The sequence below is a fragment of the Hesperophylax consimilis genome, chromosome 4 (assembly GCF_061612785.1).
Source record: "Hesperophylax consimilis isolate HC1 chromosome 4, BYU_Hcon_1.0, whole genome shotgun sequence".
Lineage (NCBI taxonomy): Eukaryota > Metazoa > Arthropoda > Insecta > Trichoptera > Limnephilidae > Hesperophylax > Hesperophylax consimilis.
Genome location: NC_142839.1, coordinates 36,950,488 through 36,972,290, shown reverse-complemented (window position 1 = coordinate 36,972,290; position 21,803 = coordinate 36,950,488). Strand labels below are relative to the sequence as shown.

Here is a 21,803-nt window from a genome sequence, read left to right as displayed (position 1 = left end):
TAAAAATAATGAAAATCAACCGATAAGCAAATGAGAGTAAAAAATGAATACTATAAAATTATTAAGTTAAATTCACCGGACTCGAATTTTCGTTCTTTGTATCACGTGTTTTAAATCGCGTGGTGCGAGCGAATTTCATATCGCTCATGGAGAAACGTCACCCGGGAACATCAATTATCTATACGCGTAGAGCGTGGATGTCGACCATAGTATTGAAATTTCTCCGAAACATGAACGGCGCTCGCCAATGCCTCTTAAACTCTTCGGTGAGATGGCGCCACTTTGGTTTACAGTTCGCATCCCGATCATTTCAGTATGTAGCTACAAGCTTCAAAATTGCTAATTGATAGTATCTTTCACCGCTGAAGATTTACCTGACCTGATATAATCCCGGCGTTACCCGAGCTTTACACAGAGTTTAAAAAAAATCTAATGTAGACGGTGACCTTCCTCTTTTTTTGAAGGTTTAGTCCACAAAATGTCATCAGTCTCGGAATAAAAGTGTAGAAATGTCCGCCTGCATGCTGATAAGAGAGATACATTCAGTGAAATAGAGCTCTGTCTTCCATATAAAATACATAATACAATACAATTGCATACACATGTACATTTATCACTTGTGTTACTGTGGTTTTATGGAAAATACGCTAGATGTGCCACTGGACAACAGCCTGGACGAGAGTGTTCTCGGATTTCTCGCTATGGCGTGGTGTGTCTAAGCGGCGACCTCGTGCTTTGTACCCTTCGTAAGTTTTATACCCTTCATAACTAAAGATAACAGTTTTAATTTTACAAGGTAAGTCAACATTGTAACGAGAATCATAAAATAATGAAGTCATAGTCAAAAATTCTTGCAGAATTATTTTATAATGGAACTAAATGTCATTTAAATAATTTGACCACTACCAATACACAACAATATCGTGAACTTTGGGTTAATGATTTAAGTTTTGCCGTTCCATTCTTTATATAATTTACTTTTAAACCTTTTAACTTAAAATACTCTATTTACATTTCCGAAAGCATACCGACTGAAAACAACAAATATTGAGAAGACAATATAAAGAAAAAATACCAACCCTTAAAAAACATCAACCCGTAAAAAACATCAACTCGTAAAAAACATAAACCCGGAAAAAATATCATCCCGTAAAAAACATCAAACCGTAAAAAACATCAACCCGTAAAAAAATCAACCCGTATAAAACATTATTCCGTAAAAAACAACAACCCGGTAAAAATATCATCCCGTAAAAAACATCAAACCGTAAAAATACAAGTTTTTTTCATTATGCACCTATTTTCAAATGTTGGTTTGACTTATATCCATATCCCTACATATGCATATCCCTACATACCGAGCCAAATCCCGATTGGATAAGACTGACAATTTTTGCGTATATAACTGCTGTTATGTCATCGAATTTGAGGGAAATGCGTTTATTTCGCATGTGTGTACGTGATTGCCATCAAAAGTTGATAGAATGTATTATCAGCGACAACGAGTATATCTGCCGAGTTTCAGCTCGATCAAATGTCGGGAAGTTGGTTAATTTTCTCTTGCAAGATTTGGACTCATTCGCGAAAACTAAATTTAAATTTGAATAGATCTATTTGAAAAAGAATTATTCACACAATGTTTTCCCGAACGCACCCAAAACAGAATGATAATTGTATTAAAATAGATCTGATCTCAGTCTTCGTGATAAATGATGAAATCATCATTGGGACTATCAGGTTTGATTCTTACGTTCACTAACGTCTTTAACGTTATGACGGTATTAAATAAACTGAAAGCTCTAAATGCTTGCCCATCAATTTTGGTTCCCCCTTACATTTAGTACAAGGACTAATTTACATAGCTGTGTGGTGGCTACAGAGGTAAAAACATTGATAGAGAAATTTGTTTAAACAGCTGAAATTTGTCAAGTATCACTACACTGTTTCTTACAATCTTGACACGAACCACTTTCTGGAATCCGCCGTTAGCACTAACTAGGTACTACTCCTACCTCCCAGTAATTGAAGAACATGACCCGTTGATTTGGTCTGTAAACGTGAATAAAGCTATTTCTAGCAATTTTTTTCAATTCTAAATGGTGGTTTCTCACTAGAACGACACCTACCGAAAGTTTTTTGCTCTGGAACGATGTTCAAATTTAATATTTAATAATAATTAGGAGCCTGAAAATTATGCCATATTTTTTTAAATTAGCCCTATTTTCGGAAATTTTCGATATTTTTAGGAAAAAATTGTATTATTTTTATCCAAAAAAGAAAGTATTTTGCAAAAAAGGCAGTGTTTTTTATTGTAATTTGGTGGCGAAAATGGATGAAAATTGCGGCGATTTTGACGTGAAGATTCAGCAATTCCAGCAAGTCCAGCGAAAGTAAAAATTAATGACAGTTACAGCTTTTCAAAAACTTTGAAAAAAAAAATTTAATTTTATAGCGTGAAATTGCGAAAATTCGTGTAACATTATCTTAAAATTGTTAATTTCTCGATATTCGTGACATAATGGCAAATATCGCGTTTTTCACGAAAAACTGACGATATTCGCTTAAGGCGATGCCATACGTAGTAATGCAAAATCATGTGTTTTTAGTTTGAAAATTTGGTCGCCTAGAAATGTTTCAGATGCTTTAATTAAATACTGCGAGTAGAATACATCTTGGCCTTTGAAATAATCGAGTATTTTTTAGATAAGTCTTATATAAGCCCAAAAAAAAATAATGTATAAGGATTATGAAAATTGCTTTAAAGTTCAAAATCTCCTACTTAAAAACGCATTTTCGGTTATGATTTTATTGTATAATGTGGTAAATTAAGTTATTTATAAAATGATCGAAAAAAAAAAAAATTTATGCCTGAACATCCACAAAATAAAATAAAAGGCACTTTTTGGCCATGTTTTTTTCTTGCATAAATCAAAACAGATGGATGGTGTTAAGCGGGAATAAACCTTATCGCCATCTACGTAAGGGTTGTTATTGATAGCGGCTCAATTTAAAATATTACACGACGTAGTGCATCGCCTTAATCGCAAACGCAATTTTTCAGGACTGATACAATGTGTACATTATAATATTAATACAACAATCTAATGAAATTGAAACCATATTAAAGTAACTTAATATTGTTTAACTTAAGAATATTATATTCGTTAATTAAATAAACTCACTCGAAACGGGTACTAACTGTTTTTTCATATAGCTTTGTAATTCTTTAAAGCTTTTACTAACGATGAATCCGGCCCTAGCTGCCATCTGAATGTTGTGTAGGCAGGTGCTATATGTACGTCCAAATAAAGTTTTCGCTAAGAGCCTGAACAAACTTCTCAAAGGCAGAATGACTCAGTAAATGTTTGCTCTAAAACATTGTATGGCGCACTTTGTCGTGTAGCGACTAGCCCGAAACTAACCATAAAGCAGTCCTTTCATTCCTTTGGGGAACAGGCGCCATTGAAAACAATGTTTACCATTCGCCATTGTCGTGAATTATAATCTGAGAATAGATTCATTAAAGTTTTATCATTCCGTAAATTTCTCATGGAGGTAAGAAGTTGTAGGCACGGGCAGATCCGGGACGTGGTAGGACACCCCCAGAACGTTATCTAAAAGTAGTTCAAAATACCCAAAAAAAGTTCAACGTTCAGAACTTATAAAAAATAACACCCGAGGATGGTCTTGTTCACACGGAGAAAAATTAATATTGTGGATTTATTAAAAATCATGTCAAATTATTCCTTTTCCCGTTGAAAATGGGACAGCAGACCTATAACGAACGAATTGAAAGAGTTCCTAATGAAGTATCAGTCAAAAGCGATTTTTTTATGAGGACGGCGCAACACGTGTTCATACAAATACTAATATTGCGCATTCCGTCATGATATGTATTAGGAAAAGAACACGTGTTCTCGATATATTCTGAAGGACTCATATTTTATGAGGAAGACTTTACTGTCACTTTTTGAACTCTACAATTTTTTTTTCAATGTGCTTTTTTTAACTTTTTAAATTTTTAAGTGAAACTCAATAAAAGAAACAAAATTCAATGGAGCTATATTATTCCTAATTGAGGAATGTTTAGGACACTGGATTTAGTTGAGGAAGAAGAAGAGGAAGATAAACGTTGAGAAGTACATTGTCTCGTCACTAAACACGGCTAAAGTCAATTCAAGCTTCGATGATCTCTTACTTCGGAGATACAGGAATTATATCACTCTTTCACTCAAAATTTAACGAAAAATAATAATTGATGTTCGTAATTTGATTTGGCCTATGGATATGTAATTTAATTTAATTAATTTGAATTTTAAACTAAATACTTAAAATTTAATTTAATTCATTTGTAAATATTTCATTTAATTAATTTGTGAATATTTCATTTAGTCAATTGTTATTGTGATTAATTAATTATGTTTTATTTTAATTGTATTATTTTGTAATTGAATTTAATTTATTTGTAATTTAATTCAGTTAATTTGTAGATGTGACCTATCTTTTTCTGATTTTTCTGTTTCAAATTTTCGTTCAAGAATCGCTAATATTGTCTTCAATAATTTGATGTATTTGTAATTTAATTTGATATTATTAATGTGTAATTTCATTTAATTAATTTGTAATTTAATTTGATTTTATTAATATATGAATAATTTCGTTTAATTAATGAATAATTTATTTTACATTCATAATTTTTTTTTGCTATTATTACCACGCCAGCTTTTGAAATCAAGACAAGTAGTTTCAATGGAACGAGCTTTGCGCTATCGAGATCTAAATAATAAGGAGGTCAAAAATATATTTCGTCTGACCTTGTGTCACAAAACAAACACGTGGCAAACAATAAGAACTCCAACAATTTCATCGGAATGTCACTAAATCCGAAATCGTATTAAGTTATCGCGGATTTCATAACTTCCAATTCTAAATAATCCATGTTATAAACAAAAGTTTATTGATATTTCTGTTTACCCAGCATTTGAAGTAGTAATATCATTTCACAGTGAAAATAATATTTACAAAAAAATATTATTATATGAGTATTCTACAAAATCCCTTTAATATACTCATCATTTGATGTTTTAAATTGTTCCCTGTGTTATCAAAACACGAATTTTTCTCCATTATTTGTACTCGGTATGAATTTTTCGGACATGTAAAACACTTGATTGGTAAAATATTGATTATTTTAAAGGTCAGCTTTTTTTGTGCTCAACTTACACAGTTGGTCGTATTCGATTAGATCGACACTAGTATTTAGTTCAAAAACACACATTGAGTTTTCAGCATTTATGGAAGAGATACGTAAAGTACAAAAATGTGTATACTTATCGCGTTGTGTGACAAGAGGTGCTTGTAATTAATTCATGAGCTAGTGGATGACAAAGCCAAAGAGGTCACCGCACTGATAGATTCTGAAAGACGATAACTAACCTCGGATACTAGAAGGAAATTCCTCAATGCCTGGACAGGAGAAGATTACCAGGTTCAGGTTACTATGACGATTGCGAACCACGGATAGTAGTAGATTACCAGATGCAAGTTGCTATGATGATTTTGAACCACTGATAGTAGTAGATTACCAGGTGCAGGTTGCTATGATGATTGTGAACCACGGATAGGAGTAAATTATCAGGTGCAGGTTGCTATGATGATTGTGAACCACGGATAGTAGTAGATTACCATGTGCAGGTTGCTATGATGATTGTGAACCACTGATAGTAGTAAATTACCAGGTGCAGGTTGCTATGATGATTGTGAACCACGGATAATAGCAGATTACTAGGTGCAGGTGGTTTTAATGATGATGAACCACGGATAGGACTAGATTACCGGGTGCAGGTTGCTATGATGATTGTGAACCACGGATAATAGTAGATTACCATGTGCAGGTTGCTATGATGATTGTGAACCACGGATAGGAGTAGATTACCAGGTGCAGGTTGCTATGATGATTGTGAACCACGAATAATAGCAGATTACCAGGTGCAGGTTGCTATGATGATTGTGAACCACGGATAGGACTTGATTACCAGGTGCAGGTTGCTATGATGATTGTGAACCACGGATAATAGTAGATTACCAGGTGCAGGTTGCTATGATGATTGTGAACCACGGATAGGAGTAGATTATCAGGTGCAGGTTGCTATGATGATTGTGAACCACGGATAGTAGTAGATTACCAGGTGCAGGTTGCTATGATGATTGTGAGCCACGGATAGTAGTAGATTACCAGGTGCAGGTTGCTATGATGATTGTGAACCACGGATAGTAGTAGATTACCAGGTGCAGGTTGCTATGATGGTTGTGAACCACTGATAGTAGTAAATTACCAGGTGCAGGTTGCTATGATGATTGTGAACCACGTATAGGAGTAGATTACCAGGTGCAGGTTGCTATGATGATTGTGAACCACGAATAATAGCAGATTACCAGGTGCAGGTTGTTATGATGATTGTGAACCACGAATAATAGCAGATTACCAGGTGCAGGTTGCTATGATGATTGTGAACCACGGATAGGACTTGATTACCAGGTGCAGGTTGCTATGATGATTGTGAACCACGGATAATAGTAGATTACCAGGTGCAGGTTGCTATGATGATTGTGAACCACGGATAGGAGTAGATTATCAGGTGCAGGTTGCTATGATGATTGTGAACCACGGATAGTAGTAGATTACCAGGTGCAGGTTGCTATGATGATTGTGAACCACGGATAGGAGTAGATTAAGTAAATTACCAGGTAGGTTACTATGATGTCAGCTAAACTAGAATAGGAGTAGATTTACAGGTGTAAGTTTATATGACGATTGCGAACCTCGGGTAGGAGTAGATTAACAGGTGTGTGATACCGTGATTATAGCTAACCTCGAATAGGATTAGATGAAGTAAATTACTAGGAATAGATAAAAATTATGATAGCTAACTTCAGTTACGAGTGGATAAAGTAGATTACCGTTCTAAATTAATTTTATATTAAGAGCAGATCAGCAGGTATACTTAATTAACCCGAGAAAACAGTAAAACTTTCAAAAACACAAGAACAAAAGTTAGGTATAGTGCCGATTTCAATCCTGCCTTTAAAATTGATCATTATACACCGATGAAAGTGCCAAAGATTTCGCCTCTATTATTTAATTAGTCTGTGCAAATAGTTTGTTTTTTCTAGTAGGTCGCTTCAAATTAACATCCTTTACTAGGAAATTGAGCACGTCCGATCCGCATTTTCCGGCTTGTTCCGAACGGTATGGGTCGCGATGTATTTCGGGAGCGGGATAAAAATCTTCCCACAATGCGCCAGTGATTAAAATACATTATTTTATTATGAAGGTACCTATTAGTCAACTTTAAGACCATTTAGTGCCAGACTTTAAATATAATGATTGTCGTGATAATAAGTAGACATTAAAAGCGGTTTAAGCTTTTAAACCGACTGTTAAGTGAAAAATAAATTAAGTTAGGTTTATCTACCGTTTTCTTTCATGACAAATGTAAGTGGAAAAGCTCTTGGAGGAGTGTTCGACCATGAATTGAAATTAGTCTTAAATTACATTTTTTTATATTTAATGTGATACCTTTTTTATAAACACTATTTGATAATGTGGGCCTCACTGGGTGGTTTACCTGTGCAGATGCCCCCATTTAAAAATTTTCTACTATACATATTTTTTTACATTAACCCCATACAGGAGGTTGAAGAAAATTTCATCTTTGGAGATGCTGTGAGGAGGGTTTTTTAAAGGAAAGGAAGGAGAGGAAGTACTAGGAAGGAAAAATGTAGGAGGGATGGGTAGAAATCTAGCGATCTGTGTATCTAGGAGTGACGGACAAATGATCTATTCCTCCCACTGCAGCGCAAGGCGATTGGTCAAGAGGGACCAGCTGAAGAGGTCAAAGGGGTCTCTTCAAACCAGCGGTGGACAGGCGCATCCTGAACACACCTCACATGATGAGCCCGGACACCCCTGCTAAATCACCAAACATAGAAAACCTCTTGGGGTGACCTATATCAGAGGTGTTAGTTATCCAATAATTAGTTCATGGGGCGGCGGTACTCAAACCCGCCTCCCAAATATTATCCCTTAATATTAATGTAAGAGCTCACCCGTAGGGCGTAGATAGCCCTACTAGTAGTCTATTAAGTTACACCAAAGATATTGGAAGAATTTAATATCTTTGGGTTACACTTAGATGGTGTAAGCTGTCGAGTATCGTGGAGACCTTATGGATATTAAAAAGGTAAGAACCTCAAGGTCAAGGTCCATATTATTCTAACCGGATATCGGAACACATTGTCAATTTATCACGGTAAAATTCCAAGTAAAGGGTTTTTCAATAAGAGGTGTTATTTTGATATTCAATCGTAAAAGATCAATGGTTTTGTTGCTTGTGTAGCCGTCTTGTTGAAATTAAACGTTGTACAGATCAATACCATTCAATTTTGGCCATAAAAAATCACTAATCATCTCTCGATAGCGCAATCCATTCACCGTAACTGTTGCTCCAGCCTCATTTTCGAAAAAGTAAGGTCCAATGACTCCGCCGGACCATGGACCGCAACAAACAGTCACACGTTGAAGATAAAAAGGCTTTTCAACAATAATTATTGGGTTTGATGCAACAATTTTGCTTGTTGACGAAACCACCAAGGTGGAAATGGGCCTCATCACTCAAGATGATTTGCATTTGATTCACTCAAGTGAATTTTAATAATTTCAATGCGTTGTTGAAGCGTGTATCGTTCCATTTTTATTAATGGCGTAGTTTCTTATGTCAAATGTCAAAAAATGACAGCTTCAAAAGTAACATCTACTGAAATAACGGGCTATTCAAAATAACACCTCTTATTGAAAAACCCTATATATTTTTGAAACTGGAGTTTTTTTGTATAACGATGTTTTAGCCTAATAATAATATATTACAACCAAAAACATATATTTTTAAAATTATACCTTTAGATACTTTAAAGTACATTATTATGTTTGTCGTGAGTGTAAAAGCCATAGTCTTCACTCAAACATATCAATTACAGCTCATTTTCTGCCCCTGCCTGTACTCCAGCTAAATTACGAATCTGATAACACTATTTATTTTTACCAAATAAATATTTACCTACTAATAAATAAATTAGATCGAAAAAACAGAATCGTAGTATTAAAGCAATAATAAATTGAAAATGTCCACTGACTCGGCATAATTATTTCCCTCCATTAGTATTAGCAAAAGGTGTGTTGTACATTCGGTATAATGGAGAATGATTCACTTGGTGCTTGGCATGTATTGTGTTTCAACGGCTATTTCAGACTAAAAAGCAAACAACGCGTATGATTCATATTATTACCCTTTCCGACCTTCTAGCCAAACTAGCCTAAGTTATTGAGTCATTATCGTGAATTATTTTTTTATGCCGTGGTGCGCTTCACCCTCCTCCTTTACGAGGTAACGGGTTCAAATCCTGGTGTGCGCAAGTATATATTATTCGATTAATTTGTGTTATATCACACTTTTCTCATTAAAAATAATATTTAGTATATTGGTGGCACGTTCAAGAGTGGAAGATACTCTCAGAATCACCCTGGTGTAAGATCACCATTCTGAATTGAAACGTCGCTTGTAATATATCCTTATTCTCTAACTTAGCGGTATAGTATGTACATAATTAATTAGGGTGATCTATTTACTAATAATTTTTCATTTTCTTATAATTCTCTAACTTCTCCATCCTCTTCTTGCAACCCAATTTAGCCATACATCATTTTTCTTTTTTATATTATAGTAATGTATAGATTTTATGTCCGCAAAACTGTAAAATTCACCCGCCATAATACAGGGTCATCCCTAGCATGGAGTGTGAAATATCACAAAAAAACCACATGTACTCTCTAAATCGTGTATCAATAAAATAAATAAACGACTTTGGCTGTGTTTGATGACAAAATCTGAACACCCATGTACTTCCACACCTTCCTCTTCCGCCAGTGAGATTATGGCATACCCAATTGGGGTTGGGTATGCCATAATCTAGCTAGTAGGGTAGCTTCAGACGGTTTGGAGCATTTGGGTCTCTTGTACGATTTACATATATATATTTTTTAAAGCCAACATTTCGGACAGCGTTACAGCATCCATTCTCAAGGCAGTTGTGTAATTTGTGGTTAAGTGTATAAATGTGAATAACCTGATACCAAGAACGATTTCTTAAGCCAAGACAATAGTCTTTGTTAATATTAATGGGGTTTTTTTGTATTTCAATTGCCTTCGTAATTCAACAAAATCGACATATCTGCCATGATGATAGGCACAGTAACGCTGTACGAAATGTTAGCTAAAGGAAAATTCCCAACCCAAAAAAATAATAAATGGCGACAAGGGCAACGTTAATTTTTTTTGGAAACTGTAAAAATGATCATTCAAAAAAAAAATATATTTTTTTTTTTTTATTCTACCGTCCATATTTTTAATAACTTTTCATTGTAAAGTTTTTATTTGGAATTAAATTTATATTATTACTACATTACTGTATTACATATTTGAGCTGATCGAGCGTATACCATGTTAACACTAAGTTTTGGGATATATTGAGTCTATTTTATTTTTATTAAATTTACTGTATACGACAATACAATATTGTGTTCACTCAAGTAATATAATTTGAAAAAAAAAACAATTAAACTTGAAAAATGGAAAAACAAGTTAGTTACCATCCTTTACATACAGGAACACAAGAACTGATTCATGGTATATATGTTTCAAATCTAATAAGTTCAAAAAAGGATAAATATACCGATGCAAAATATACGTACGTATATTGATAGCGAAATTGATGTTAGTTAATTTTTCATCCACGATTAATCATCTGAATTCACGTGAATCACAGAAGATGTAATCGATAACGTGAAATGAAATAACAACATTTTAACGTAAACAAAGGCAAGTGCCTGTAGATAGCATTAAAAGCCTTTTAAATGAAGCATAGTTGTAGCTTTAGAACGTGTTAATTAAAAACACTTAACATGCTTTTCATGAAACCGGTTTGAAATGCATTCATATCTATTCATGATCATATCTTCCTTACTTGAAGAGTTTGGGTTGTTGTGTTCAGCCGAAAACATGGTATCTGCTACACTTAACACCTTCGAAAGAATACAGAGAATTTAAAATGTTTGCAATTACTTCACCCATTCATTGTAATGACACAGAACATAGTATGTGTCAGCTATACGCCATTTGCTTCACTTACCATTATTTACTTGAAACAGTATGTCGGATACCATACATTACATATGTCAAATCGTCCATTAAAACAGTGTTACAACTACGAGCGTTATCTCCAGTGAAAGAAGACACCAGAAAACACAATTTTCACTAAAAAAACAATTTTTGCAAAAAAAGTCAGTTAACATGGTTTACACCTGAGCATCTCAATCTGCGTACTGATAAAAAATGTTAAACGTATAAAGCTCACTTTGGGCGTAAATAAATAAATAATTTAGAGTTAGAAGTGTAATCTGACATCTTTTTCGTTTAAACTAACTGCATCTGTAAAAACTTTCGACACAATACAAAAAAAAGTTTACGTAAAAGAAAACGGAGCCAACCATCTCGTGGTCCATACGGAGCGAGCAAGAAGGCAACATGCATCCGCAGCAAGTTCAAAAGAGACGTAAAATTAAATCTACAACTATTCCCGACGAAATAAAATGCATGCTGCTAGTAAAATGACTATCCTTACTGAAAAGGTGCAGTTCGTTTGGAAGTTAAATGCTTTGATTGGTGGGTTTGTTAAGTTTTTTTTTTTGCCCGGAGGTGGTTTCATCTCTCGGGGACGGCCGTGGCCTACGGAGAAGCTGCGATCGATATAAACGGGACGTACCATCTCCGCAATGTGGCATCGCCCTGTGGAAATGCAACACAAAGTGGATTTTCACCGCATTTAAACTTTGCACCCAGATCCAAGTCAATCGGGGACAAGCGGTTATCAATTTCGTTCATACTTCACAATATCTGAAAATGGGTATTTAATGAATAATAACGAATAACTAATATGTATTTTTCTGAAAACAAAGTTTTTGCGATTTGTAGAAATTAGAAGTCCGAACGTTCAGGGGGGACGTATATTGCAAAAATAATCCTGTTCAGAGATTTCTCCTTCTAAATACGTCACACGTTAAAGGGTAAAGTTTTTTTAAGTGATTGACGAAATACGTTAACATCTTCAATTTATCATTAAATAAGTAAAAAAAGATTGTTGCTGGGGCAATACAGATGTATATAAAATGAAAGAAAAAAAACAGTGTAATTTTTTCTATACATATGTAAAAGCCCCTAAAAAGGGCGTTAACAATAAAATATATGATATTTCACTTGCATAAAAATAAAAGTAATTTAATATAATCTAACCAACTAACCTAACGCCATTTCTCCACGGGGATAGGCAGAGATATGTAACAAACTTCATTTCTTCGTTACAAAATTGTATGGCCTGATGAATAAGTGTTTTTTGCGTGCTTGTATTTTTCCTTACAGGAATATCTGCATTATATGTCATTCGTGAATTTGATATATTTGGTCGCTAATTTAAAAACAGTAGTGTATTTTGACATAATGTCAGCTTCACAACATATTTGGTGAAATTATAATGCTTATTGCAACAATATGCAATTGCGCGTGAAAAATAAACAGAGGGAATGACTTACCGCCATCAGCGTAGGTCTCCGAACCGTATCCATCCTGCAGGCCATTGGCCCACGTGCCCTCGTACTGGGCGTGGCTGGTGGCACTCTGGCGCACCCCGTAGCGCCCCTTGAAGCCCTGCGTCCACTCGCCGCGGTACAGCCAGCGCCCCCGGGCCTCCACCCCCAGGCCGTGCCGCTTGCCGTTCTGCCACTGTCCTTCAAATGAGCTCCCACTGTGGACAAAATAATTACTTCTTGAATGTCTTCCAAATGGTCATTGCTAAAAATATATACTATCATTACATGGACCTAATAAGCCATAGCCGTGAGGGGGAATAAATGAATGCATGAAAACCCAAAAATCTACTTAATTTTTTAAATAAGATATTACATTCCATGTCTCATAAAATAACTAAAAAAATCATAAGCCATTGTAATTGCATTAAAAATATACCTTGCGTATAAATCATTCCAAAATTTTGTCATAGAAGCCGTGGACAGAGATATTAGAGTACAATTTGAAGACGCGTGTTGAGGGGGGAGATGTATTGAAAACCTACGTTAATTTTTCAATGATGTTTCCCGTTCCTTTTCTCACTACTTTGCGTATAAATCAGTTCAAACGTTTGTCATGCAAGATGACTGCCAGGCGATTTCTCCTCGCCCTAGATATGGCTTAAACGCCATTCATACAATGGACATTCTTGGGTTTAATTGGGCGCTTGCGTGAATTACCTACCTATGATTTTTGAAGAGAAAATTGTTCTGATTGCATTTTTCTAAATTTAAATTATAATATCCCGTGGCTTTCCACTGGTCTGTGCTAAGTATTTTATAAATAAAATAACGTCAAAACGCGAACCTGTCGATAGGATTAAAATACTATGGCGTATGGCAATTTGTCATAATAAGGAACATTAGTGAAAAATATTTATAGTAAAAAAATTAAAATATAGCTTAAAAAACCCATAGTCACAGATTGACAAACGCTGATTCTGAAGATATAAATTTTATTGTATTACACGTAGAATTAATAAATCGTCATTTAATCATCACGATTCAAACTTTGAGACCCTCAAACGCCCTGTGATTGGCTGGCGAATTCTAACCTTGAAAATTATTTTAACCATGAAATCGTCATTAAAGTTCTGGAATAAACAATGCAGATTTTTTTTGCGACTCCATAAAACATTGTACATACAAAATATCATGAGTCCTCACTGGGGGGCCAGTGCCGAGGCGAATTAAAGTATTTAATTTGCTTTCTATGTCGTTTTTAATGTATATACAAAATTGAAAACAGTTCCTACAAGTACATTTGTTTTATAACAAATTAAAAACCATTTCACAACGTGTGTAATATTGAAACTGAATAATAAAATACTTGAAAAACGTCAATAATTAATCGTCGGAATAGTTTGACGGCATGCCTACATCAATGCCACTAAGGCGCATGAATATTGTAAACAGGGACATTGTAAGTAATTAAGTTCGACTAGACATCCAGTTCATTCTGACCACAAGCAAGTCTGAGAAAACCACACACTCGAGACGTGTCCGTCCCTTGTCTTAAGGAGAATCGCGTGGTTAGGGGATCTCGGCTGTGTGGTCGGGGTGGTGTGATTGGGATGGTGTGGAGGCCCCACCCCTTCTGCCGTTATCTGCCGCCGGAAGCCGCGACGCCATGTAGACTGACCCGGATGTGAACTGGAAATCTGCGTAACCTGATTGGAGGCTGCGTTGCAGAGCTTTTATTGGTTTCGAATTGGGCCAAGTCGAAATATTCAACAAAGTTTCTTAATAATGTGTTCAAAAACTGCTTGGAGCCGGTGGGACTCTACAATTTGGGATATGTTATGGGCTTGTAGAGAAAGAGTGTATGTATTGCTGACTGGCTGATTAAACGACCGACTCTAAGGTTGGTTTATATACATTTCACTTTTCGATCATAATTATAAAATGGTAAACGGACGAGGTACTAGGACACTGAAGGAAGTGAAAAGAAGTCCGCGTTTGAAATGGATTCGGGCAAATACCGCATAATAAAATAATGCATGGCTGATATAACAAGTACATTCGTGGAAGAACCCATGTACTCTTCCATACTCCGAAAGATCAGAACGCGCCAATCAACAGAACGACTCAGTTGCTTAGCTATTCTTCATTGACCATCGACATTTTCAACGTCACTTACAGATAGTTTAGCAACTATCTTTTGATATGTCACAAAATGGCAAAACTGCCCCCCACATCTGTTATACTTATAAGCACCTCAAATTTGTGATCTCTTCCATAAAATATTGATGCATAGCCATTTTATGGAGAATATGAACAAATAAATCAACGTAGTGAACGTGATTAAGAAATGAACGCTTGTGTTGCTGATAGACATGAGAAAATACGCAGTTGCTTCGTTTATCGGTCTTGGTTAATTTCGGCATTTCGCGAGTTTATACGCACCCTTAGATAGTTTCAATACGAAAAGCGAAAGAACAAACAAACGATTGTGAAAATGTGTGCTTTACAAGTGGATAAATAAAGATTTATTAAAATAAAATACTCCCCGGAATACATGGCATTTGAAAACATAATATATTCTTAATAATAAAAGCGCATATACGATACAATGTATTAAAGATAACGAAGCAGGGGCGTCGTGTGTCATTAATAATAAAAATTATAATATTATAATTTTTATAGCGCCGCCGCTTTAGTAAAAAATCAACTCAAGGGCGCTACACAAATTGACGTCCTAGACTCATCATATCTGCCTACCTCAACGGTGCAAAGGCGTGGTAGATGGTAAATGACTTGATAAAAAGATTCCTAATAAACTAATTTCATCCTCGACCTAATAATTTTAATATTTTAATAAAATTGCTACTGTTGTTGGCGTAGTTTAGTATGCTTTCTAGAGTTCACTGAAATAATTAAATCTAGAAATAATTCTACCTAATGAGAATAAAATGAAGGCCTCAGCACGGGCAAGCCACCCAGTGAGGCCAACATTACTGTAAAACTTTGAAATGTAAAAAATATTTTACCAAATAAAATAAATAATAAGTTAACCAAGAAGTAATTGTATTTCAGAATATTTTACAACGTGTGGATAATAATGATGGGCATATTTTAAAGATCACAAGGATCATCGTTCGTTAAAGAATATACGTTCTCAGAAAAGAAAATATTGTTACGCAATATAATTTCAGATATTAAGTGATGTACGTAACATTTCAATATTAAAATATACATAATTATTTTATTTTCAGTAATTACATAAAACATAAATATGATGAATTTATGCCGCCCTTCTAAAAATCGTTAGTATTTTAATAGTCAGGATAGTTGCCTTCCAAGTAGCTGATCGGGTTTCGATGCACGCTAATGGCAATAACATTTTTTTTATTTAAATTTTTTGGAACAATTTTTTACGGTAAGTATTATTTTTTTAATGATTTTTCACGGGTCTGCGCTAGCAAGTCATAAAAACTCGAACATTGTACAAAGAGCTTCGAAATTTGGTGTACAATACGAAGAAGAAGTGATTATTAATCATTAATTTTTACTATCATCGTAATTCCAACTGGTTATAAGATAAATGTGATATTTTTGTAAAATTTTAGCTTCACATTTCACATATTATCTTTCCAAAAGAAAACTTGTTCGTGATGGATGAGCTAAAGTTTACCTTCTGAGAAACATTCTCGGGACATGATTATAGCGAGTGACTAAGTTAAGTTGCCGAGAGTAACACATAAAAAGGAAAAGAAGCTTTTACATTATATTAGCATTCCGAAGGCCCTCGCCCGTCAACGCTGTTATAACATAGCGAGTTCCAGCTTACGCATAAGTAAGCAAAAGAAAAATATCACTTCGAAATACCTGCAGATACCCAGAATAAACAGAAAACAAAAAATAAATCTCGATGTTTCGGCAGTAGTGCAATTATTAGCGCGGTCAACTGTGACGACCATTCAAGTTTAAAAAAATTATTTTAACGACACTATGGAGAATCCTTGAAATTGATCTTTTGGTAGTAGAACACTCATCGAAAAGGTGCTGAGCTAGAGAGTATTGGATGGTATGATATAATTGAAATCTTTTGAGCCATGTAAGAGAAGGTGTTTGGCTTACACATCTAAGAACCATGGAATTTTGTTCAAGAACCTTATTTTACAAGAAGATTGGAATGGCTACACAGGCCACGGATAAAATATATCTGGCTAGAGTATGTAGTTGAACATAGAATAAAGATAAATTGAATTATTGTTGGGAGACCTAAAATAAACTAAAATGACTGGACGATGTGAAGGCTAACCTTACATCCTTAAGAAGAGGCTAGGCGATACTGAATTAAAATACTAGCTTAAAATGTACTGGCAGTCCGCATATATGTAAATTCCTCAAAGGTCTTTCTTTATCCACAACGTGTTGTATTTGAACTACTTTCGTTTCTACAAGCCCGAACAAATTAAATTTCACTGGCCCGGACGGATTCAACTCACCGGGATTTATTTAAATCTAAGAGCTTCGTTAATTCAACTCCATTCATAATTAACTTATTGACTAACATAATCATGGACCCTAGTAAAAAATCAACAAAGAAAATATCGCCAAAATAATTCCTACAACCAATGACATATTAGGAACAATTGGCCAAATGGGCTGTTAAAATGGCGAATCTCAAGGGCGAATTAAGGGCTCATAAAAATGCAACCCCAAATGTGCGCACCCCATCTGTTTCACATACTCAAATCGTCTGCGAAATCCTCGCTGAAACGAAGGAACAAAGTTAGAGATAAAAATCTGATAATTCACAACATTCCTAAGACTATATCTTGATTTCAGACAGAATCAATAAAAAGCGACATAGCATCTATCAAGAAAATTATCTCCGATATCAATATGTCGACAATAAACCTTGACCTAAAAATTTAGAAGAAACGTTGACAAACCAAGAGGAATAAAAGTTGAGTTTTCGGAAGTGAAATGGCCAAAAATATTACTAAGCAAAAAACATTTATTAATAATAATAATTCTTTATTTCAGGATGTGGGGAGGTTAGTGCAATCCCACACATCCCATAGAGGATATAAGTACAAATAATATTTACATACAGTAAAATAAATAAAAAGAGATTAATAAATTAAAAAATTAAATAGAACATGAAATTAAGTTAAAGCAGAGAAGCACGGGAATCCATCGGATCTGAGATTGTGGGAGCAAGTATCTTTCTCCAATGGTCTTCAATGCTCGATCCTGAAGTCAGACGGGATTCTATGATAATAATGTTTCTGGAATGGTATATCCTTTCCCTCAGTCCTTGGTTCTTAACAGAGCTGTAAATCATATTGAAAAACCATATCCGTATATACCAGGATCTATAATTTCTTCAGCGTTAAGAATAATTGAACATTCGAACTGAATTAGAAAAACGAAAAACTTCATCACTATCACATATATAAACAACAATCTATCATTCGTAAAAACGCACCAAAAAAACTGAAAGTAAAAATAAAAATATTTTACCAAAACGTGCGCGGACTGAGAACTAAACAACGGGACAATGTATAAAATGTTGACTCTCGTCTTCTCGATCTATTTACCAACTCTTCTTCTGTAAAAGTATCCGCATCTGCTGATACTATTCTTCCAATCGATAGGTATCACCCCCCCCCCCCACTAACAATTGAATGTTACAGTTCAACAACAATACAAAATCCATAAACATCAACAAAATTGAACTTTTCAATGCATATTTTAATCTCATTACTAATCTTTAATCTTCTGCTGATTGGAGCTTTTTGAATATTGGAGAAAACATCTATGAAAAGGTAGATAAATTTTAATAAATTATAAACAATGCTTATCAAAAATTTTAAAGACAAAAACATTGCTCATAAAGTGTACAAATCATCAAGAAATTATAAATACTACCTCTAAATTTTTTGAACTAAGAACGACTACTAACAAGATGTTTTAGTTATGTCACCTAAAGTGCATTGATAACTGCGAAGAAATAGCGGCTTCCAATCCTCAGAACATTTACAAATTTTCAAAAACGCCCAATAATAATGAATCTGGCATTCCCTCTAACATGTATTTAGATAATAAGGATGGCCGCATACATACGTTTTCCGTATTCGATTTCCGAATTCGTTTTCCGTATTCGGACATCCGAATGCACGGAATCAGTAGAAAATACATTAACTGCCGCACACGTTCGTTTTAGTTCCGAACGGAACAAATTCCTTATGCACGTTCCGAATGCGAGCCGGCGCGTTCGGAGAAACCGAATGGAAAAAACCTAATGACGTCATGCGGAACGCAGCTATTGCATACAGTTTGTTTGTGCCGACGCAAACGTTCGGAAATTTCTGTTCAGTAAGTCAGTGTTGCCAACGGATCTTGAACTAATATCGCCGTTTCTCATACATAAGGTAGCGTAAAGTAGCCGAATTTGCTGTTAGGTGGGACATGTTTAAAATTGATGTTTTTACGTGAAAATAAAAATTTCGTGGGGGGGGTGGCTAGAGAATTTCAAAAAAATAAAATTTTTCCCCAGAAAATAAAAAAAATTCATGGGGGGGGGTGGCTAGAGAATTTCAAGAAAATATAAAATTTGTTCCCAGAAAAATAAATTTCATGGGGGGGGGGGGGTGGCTAGAGAATTTCGGGACATGTTTAAAATTGATGTTTTTGAAGTAGCTTAATTGGCGACCAGTCGCCTTTTAGATTCTTTCGGCGCCGATTCTCGCTCTGAGTAGCCTAAATGGCGATATATCGCCCTTGTTGGCAACACTGGTACTGACGTTTATACATTCCGAATGAAGAAAAACGAACGTTTGCGCTAGTCTCACGGAATTCCGAATACGGAAAACGAATTCGAAAATCGAATACGGAAAACGTATGTATGCGGCCAGCCTAAAATGGGCAATAATCCCCAAAAAGTCGTTGATCTGTTCGCCGAATTATTCAGAAAAGTTTATGAATCGACTCTCCATTTTTAGACACTCCGTCAACTAATAATGATAACAATATCGATTTTAATCAATTCATATTCGAATAAAGTGATATTAGAACTAAATTAAAATCCCTTGAACTTAACAAATCGGCTGGTCCTGATAACATTCCTCCAATCCTCTTATCAAAATGTTTATCAGTCTTGACCTATCCCCTTACAAAGCTTGAGTATAGATTTCAGATGGGTCACAATGTTAATTACAATTTGATGGCAATCAATGTAATGCAGATTTATACCGACCGCAGTATGAGTGACTGACGCGTTCCTAGGCTCTTCACGGAATTGTAAAGAGACTATGTTAAATTCAGTTTAGATTTGACACAAAGTAGACGATGTTATACAGAACAGAGAGACATTTGAACAGACAAGTACTATTCACATTAATGATGTAGATAGACTAATTTATGATGTTAGGTATTTCATCATACTCTAAAATAAATATATTTTTTTCAAAATTAAGTTCAAAATATTGGAAAAATATCTTATTTTATTTAGCAAGGATTTGATAAAGTATAGACAGTTAATTCCAAATCTAGATAATATATTTAAAACGAGTTGATAAACCTAGATCCAAGTATAGCCGGATAGCATTTTGTATAAATTGACAAATCTCTGGTAAAGCAATTTAATCGACGCAGAATTCCTAATTTACGCTTAAAATGTTAATATTTTCGCGGCGCATATTTCAAATTTAATTTGTCACGGTTCAACTAGAAACTACGTTATATGTGCCAACATATTATTAAACAACATTTTTGCTGCCAGCATCATAGATTGAGTTTAATCAAATAGATTCTACAGAGATGGCTTCATCTAAATAGCAATCCGTACTCTACATGTTTCCTTTTTCTCCTTCAACGCAAAACATCATAATTAAATTATTCCGGTATTGGAAGTCTAAAGGAAACAGCAATCTGAATTGATTCACTTAAGAAATAGGTATTCAATTTAAATTTTATCGAAGAATTTTTGTCATCAAAATACATTCATTTTCAAGGCAACGAATCATCTAGATGCATGGTTATCAGATTGTATGATTTAGGTTTTTGATTACCGGAATATTGGTAAACCTTCGGTTTCTCACAAAATGAGTTTGGCCGATTTATTAAAATCCTACTAAACACGTGACGGCACGTCATTTCCTAAAAACTATCAGTACGTTAAGAATATATCTGACACGTTTTCACGCGGCTGCACTTTTTCTAATAAATTTATTTTTTTTAAATGCGAAAATATCATAATTTTTGTAAGCTCGTGTTCCGACCTCCCCATAACATATTTTACCGACAGTTTGTCACGAAACTTGTCAAATTAGTCGTTAAAGGTCCAAAGTTCCGTTTTTAACAAAAACATGAATGTTTTGACCAGATTTTTAATAAAGTCGCAATATTTTATATCAGTAAGTTGTCTCCGTGTGGAGACACAACTTCTCAAGCCTAACACCTGAACTCGAATCCGTCCAAAAATAAAGGTAGCATTACAAAAATTCTAATATTCAGCATACCTACTTATCTGTATATTGCATAAGTATCCTGTACCGCAGAGTTCATTAGTTTGATGTAGGGGTCACCAAACCACGGCCCACGGGCCAATACCACCCGCGAGCATCACCATTCCGATCCGACATAGTAAATTTACAATTTAAGTAAATCATACAAAATAAAAAAAATAAAAAATTTATCTTAACTGTTAATTTGGCCTAAAAACGTACAATAAGTGACATACCTAGGTAATTCACATAATGAAATTAAACATTATAATTTTGATCAATGAGATTTATTTAGCTGTAACTTTCCACTGATAATTTTTTGCAGTTTTGGATAAAGTTTATTAATGGAAATTATCAACAGCGATCTCAAATGCTCATTAGTTAATTTTGATCTGTGAATATTTATAGGAAGACGTAACTTGAAATTTTTTATGTAGATTGGTGACAAAAATCGGTATTATCATTGCTAAATTATATCTTTCTTTATCTTGAAGGGGTGGGGGTGGCTAGAAATTTTCAGAGGGTACGATTTCCCTTCAATATAGCTAGTTTTTGGCACTTGAGACTTAGTGGAGAAGCCAGTGTGGCCCTTATGCAGAAAAGTTTGGAGA

At 34.7% G+C, this 21,803-nt stretch overlaps 1 protein-coding gene across 1 annotated transcript in view; it reads right to left on the bottom strand.

Annotated features, from left to right (window-relative positions):
* LOC149424657 (uncharacterized) overlaps positions 1-16,392 on the bottom strand; it is a 97,899-nt gene extending 81,507 nt beyond the window's left edge. The window contains exons 1-2 of the mRNA XM_089631086.1: positions 16,368-16,392; positions 12,701-12,912 (exon numbers count right to left, since the gene is read on the bottom strand). Of these exons, the coding sequence (XP_089487212.1) occupies positions 12,701-12,912; positions 16,368-16,392 (237 nt within the window). The remainder of the gene's footprint in view (positions 1-12,700; positions 12,913-16,367) is intronic.
* Positions 16,393-21,803: the final 5,411 nt, after the last annotated feature.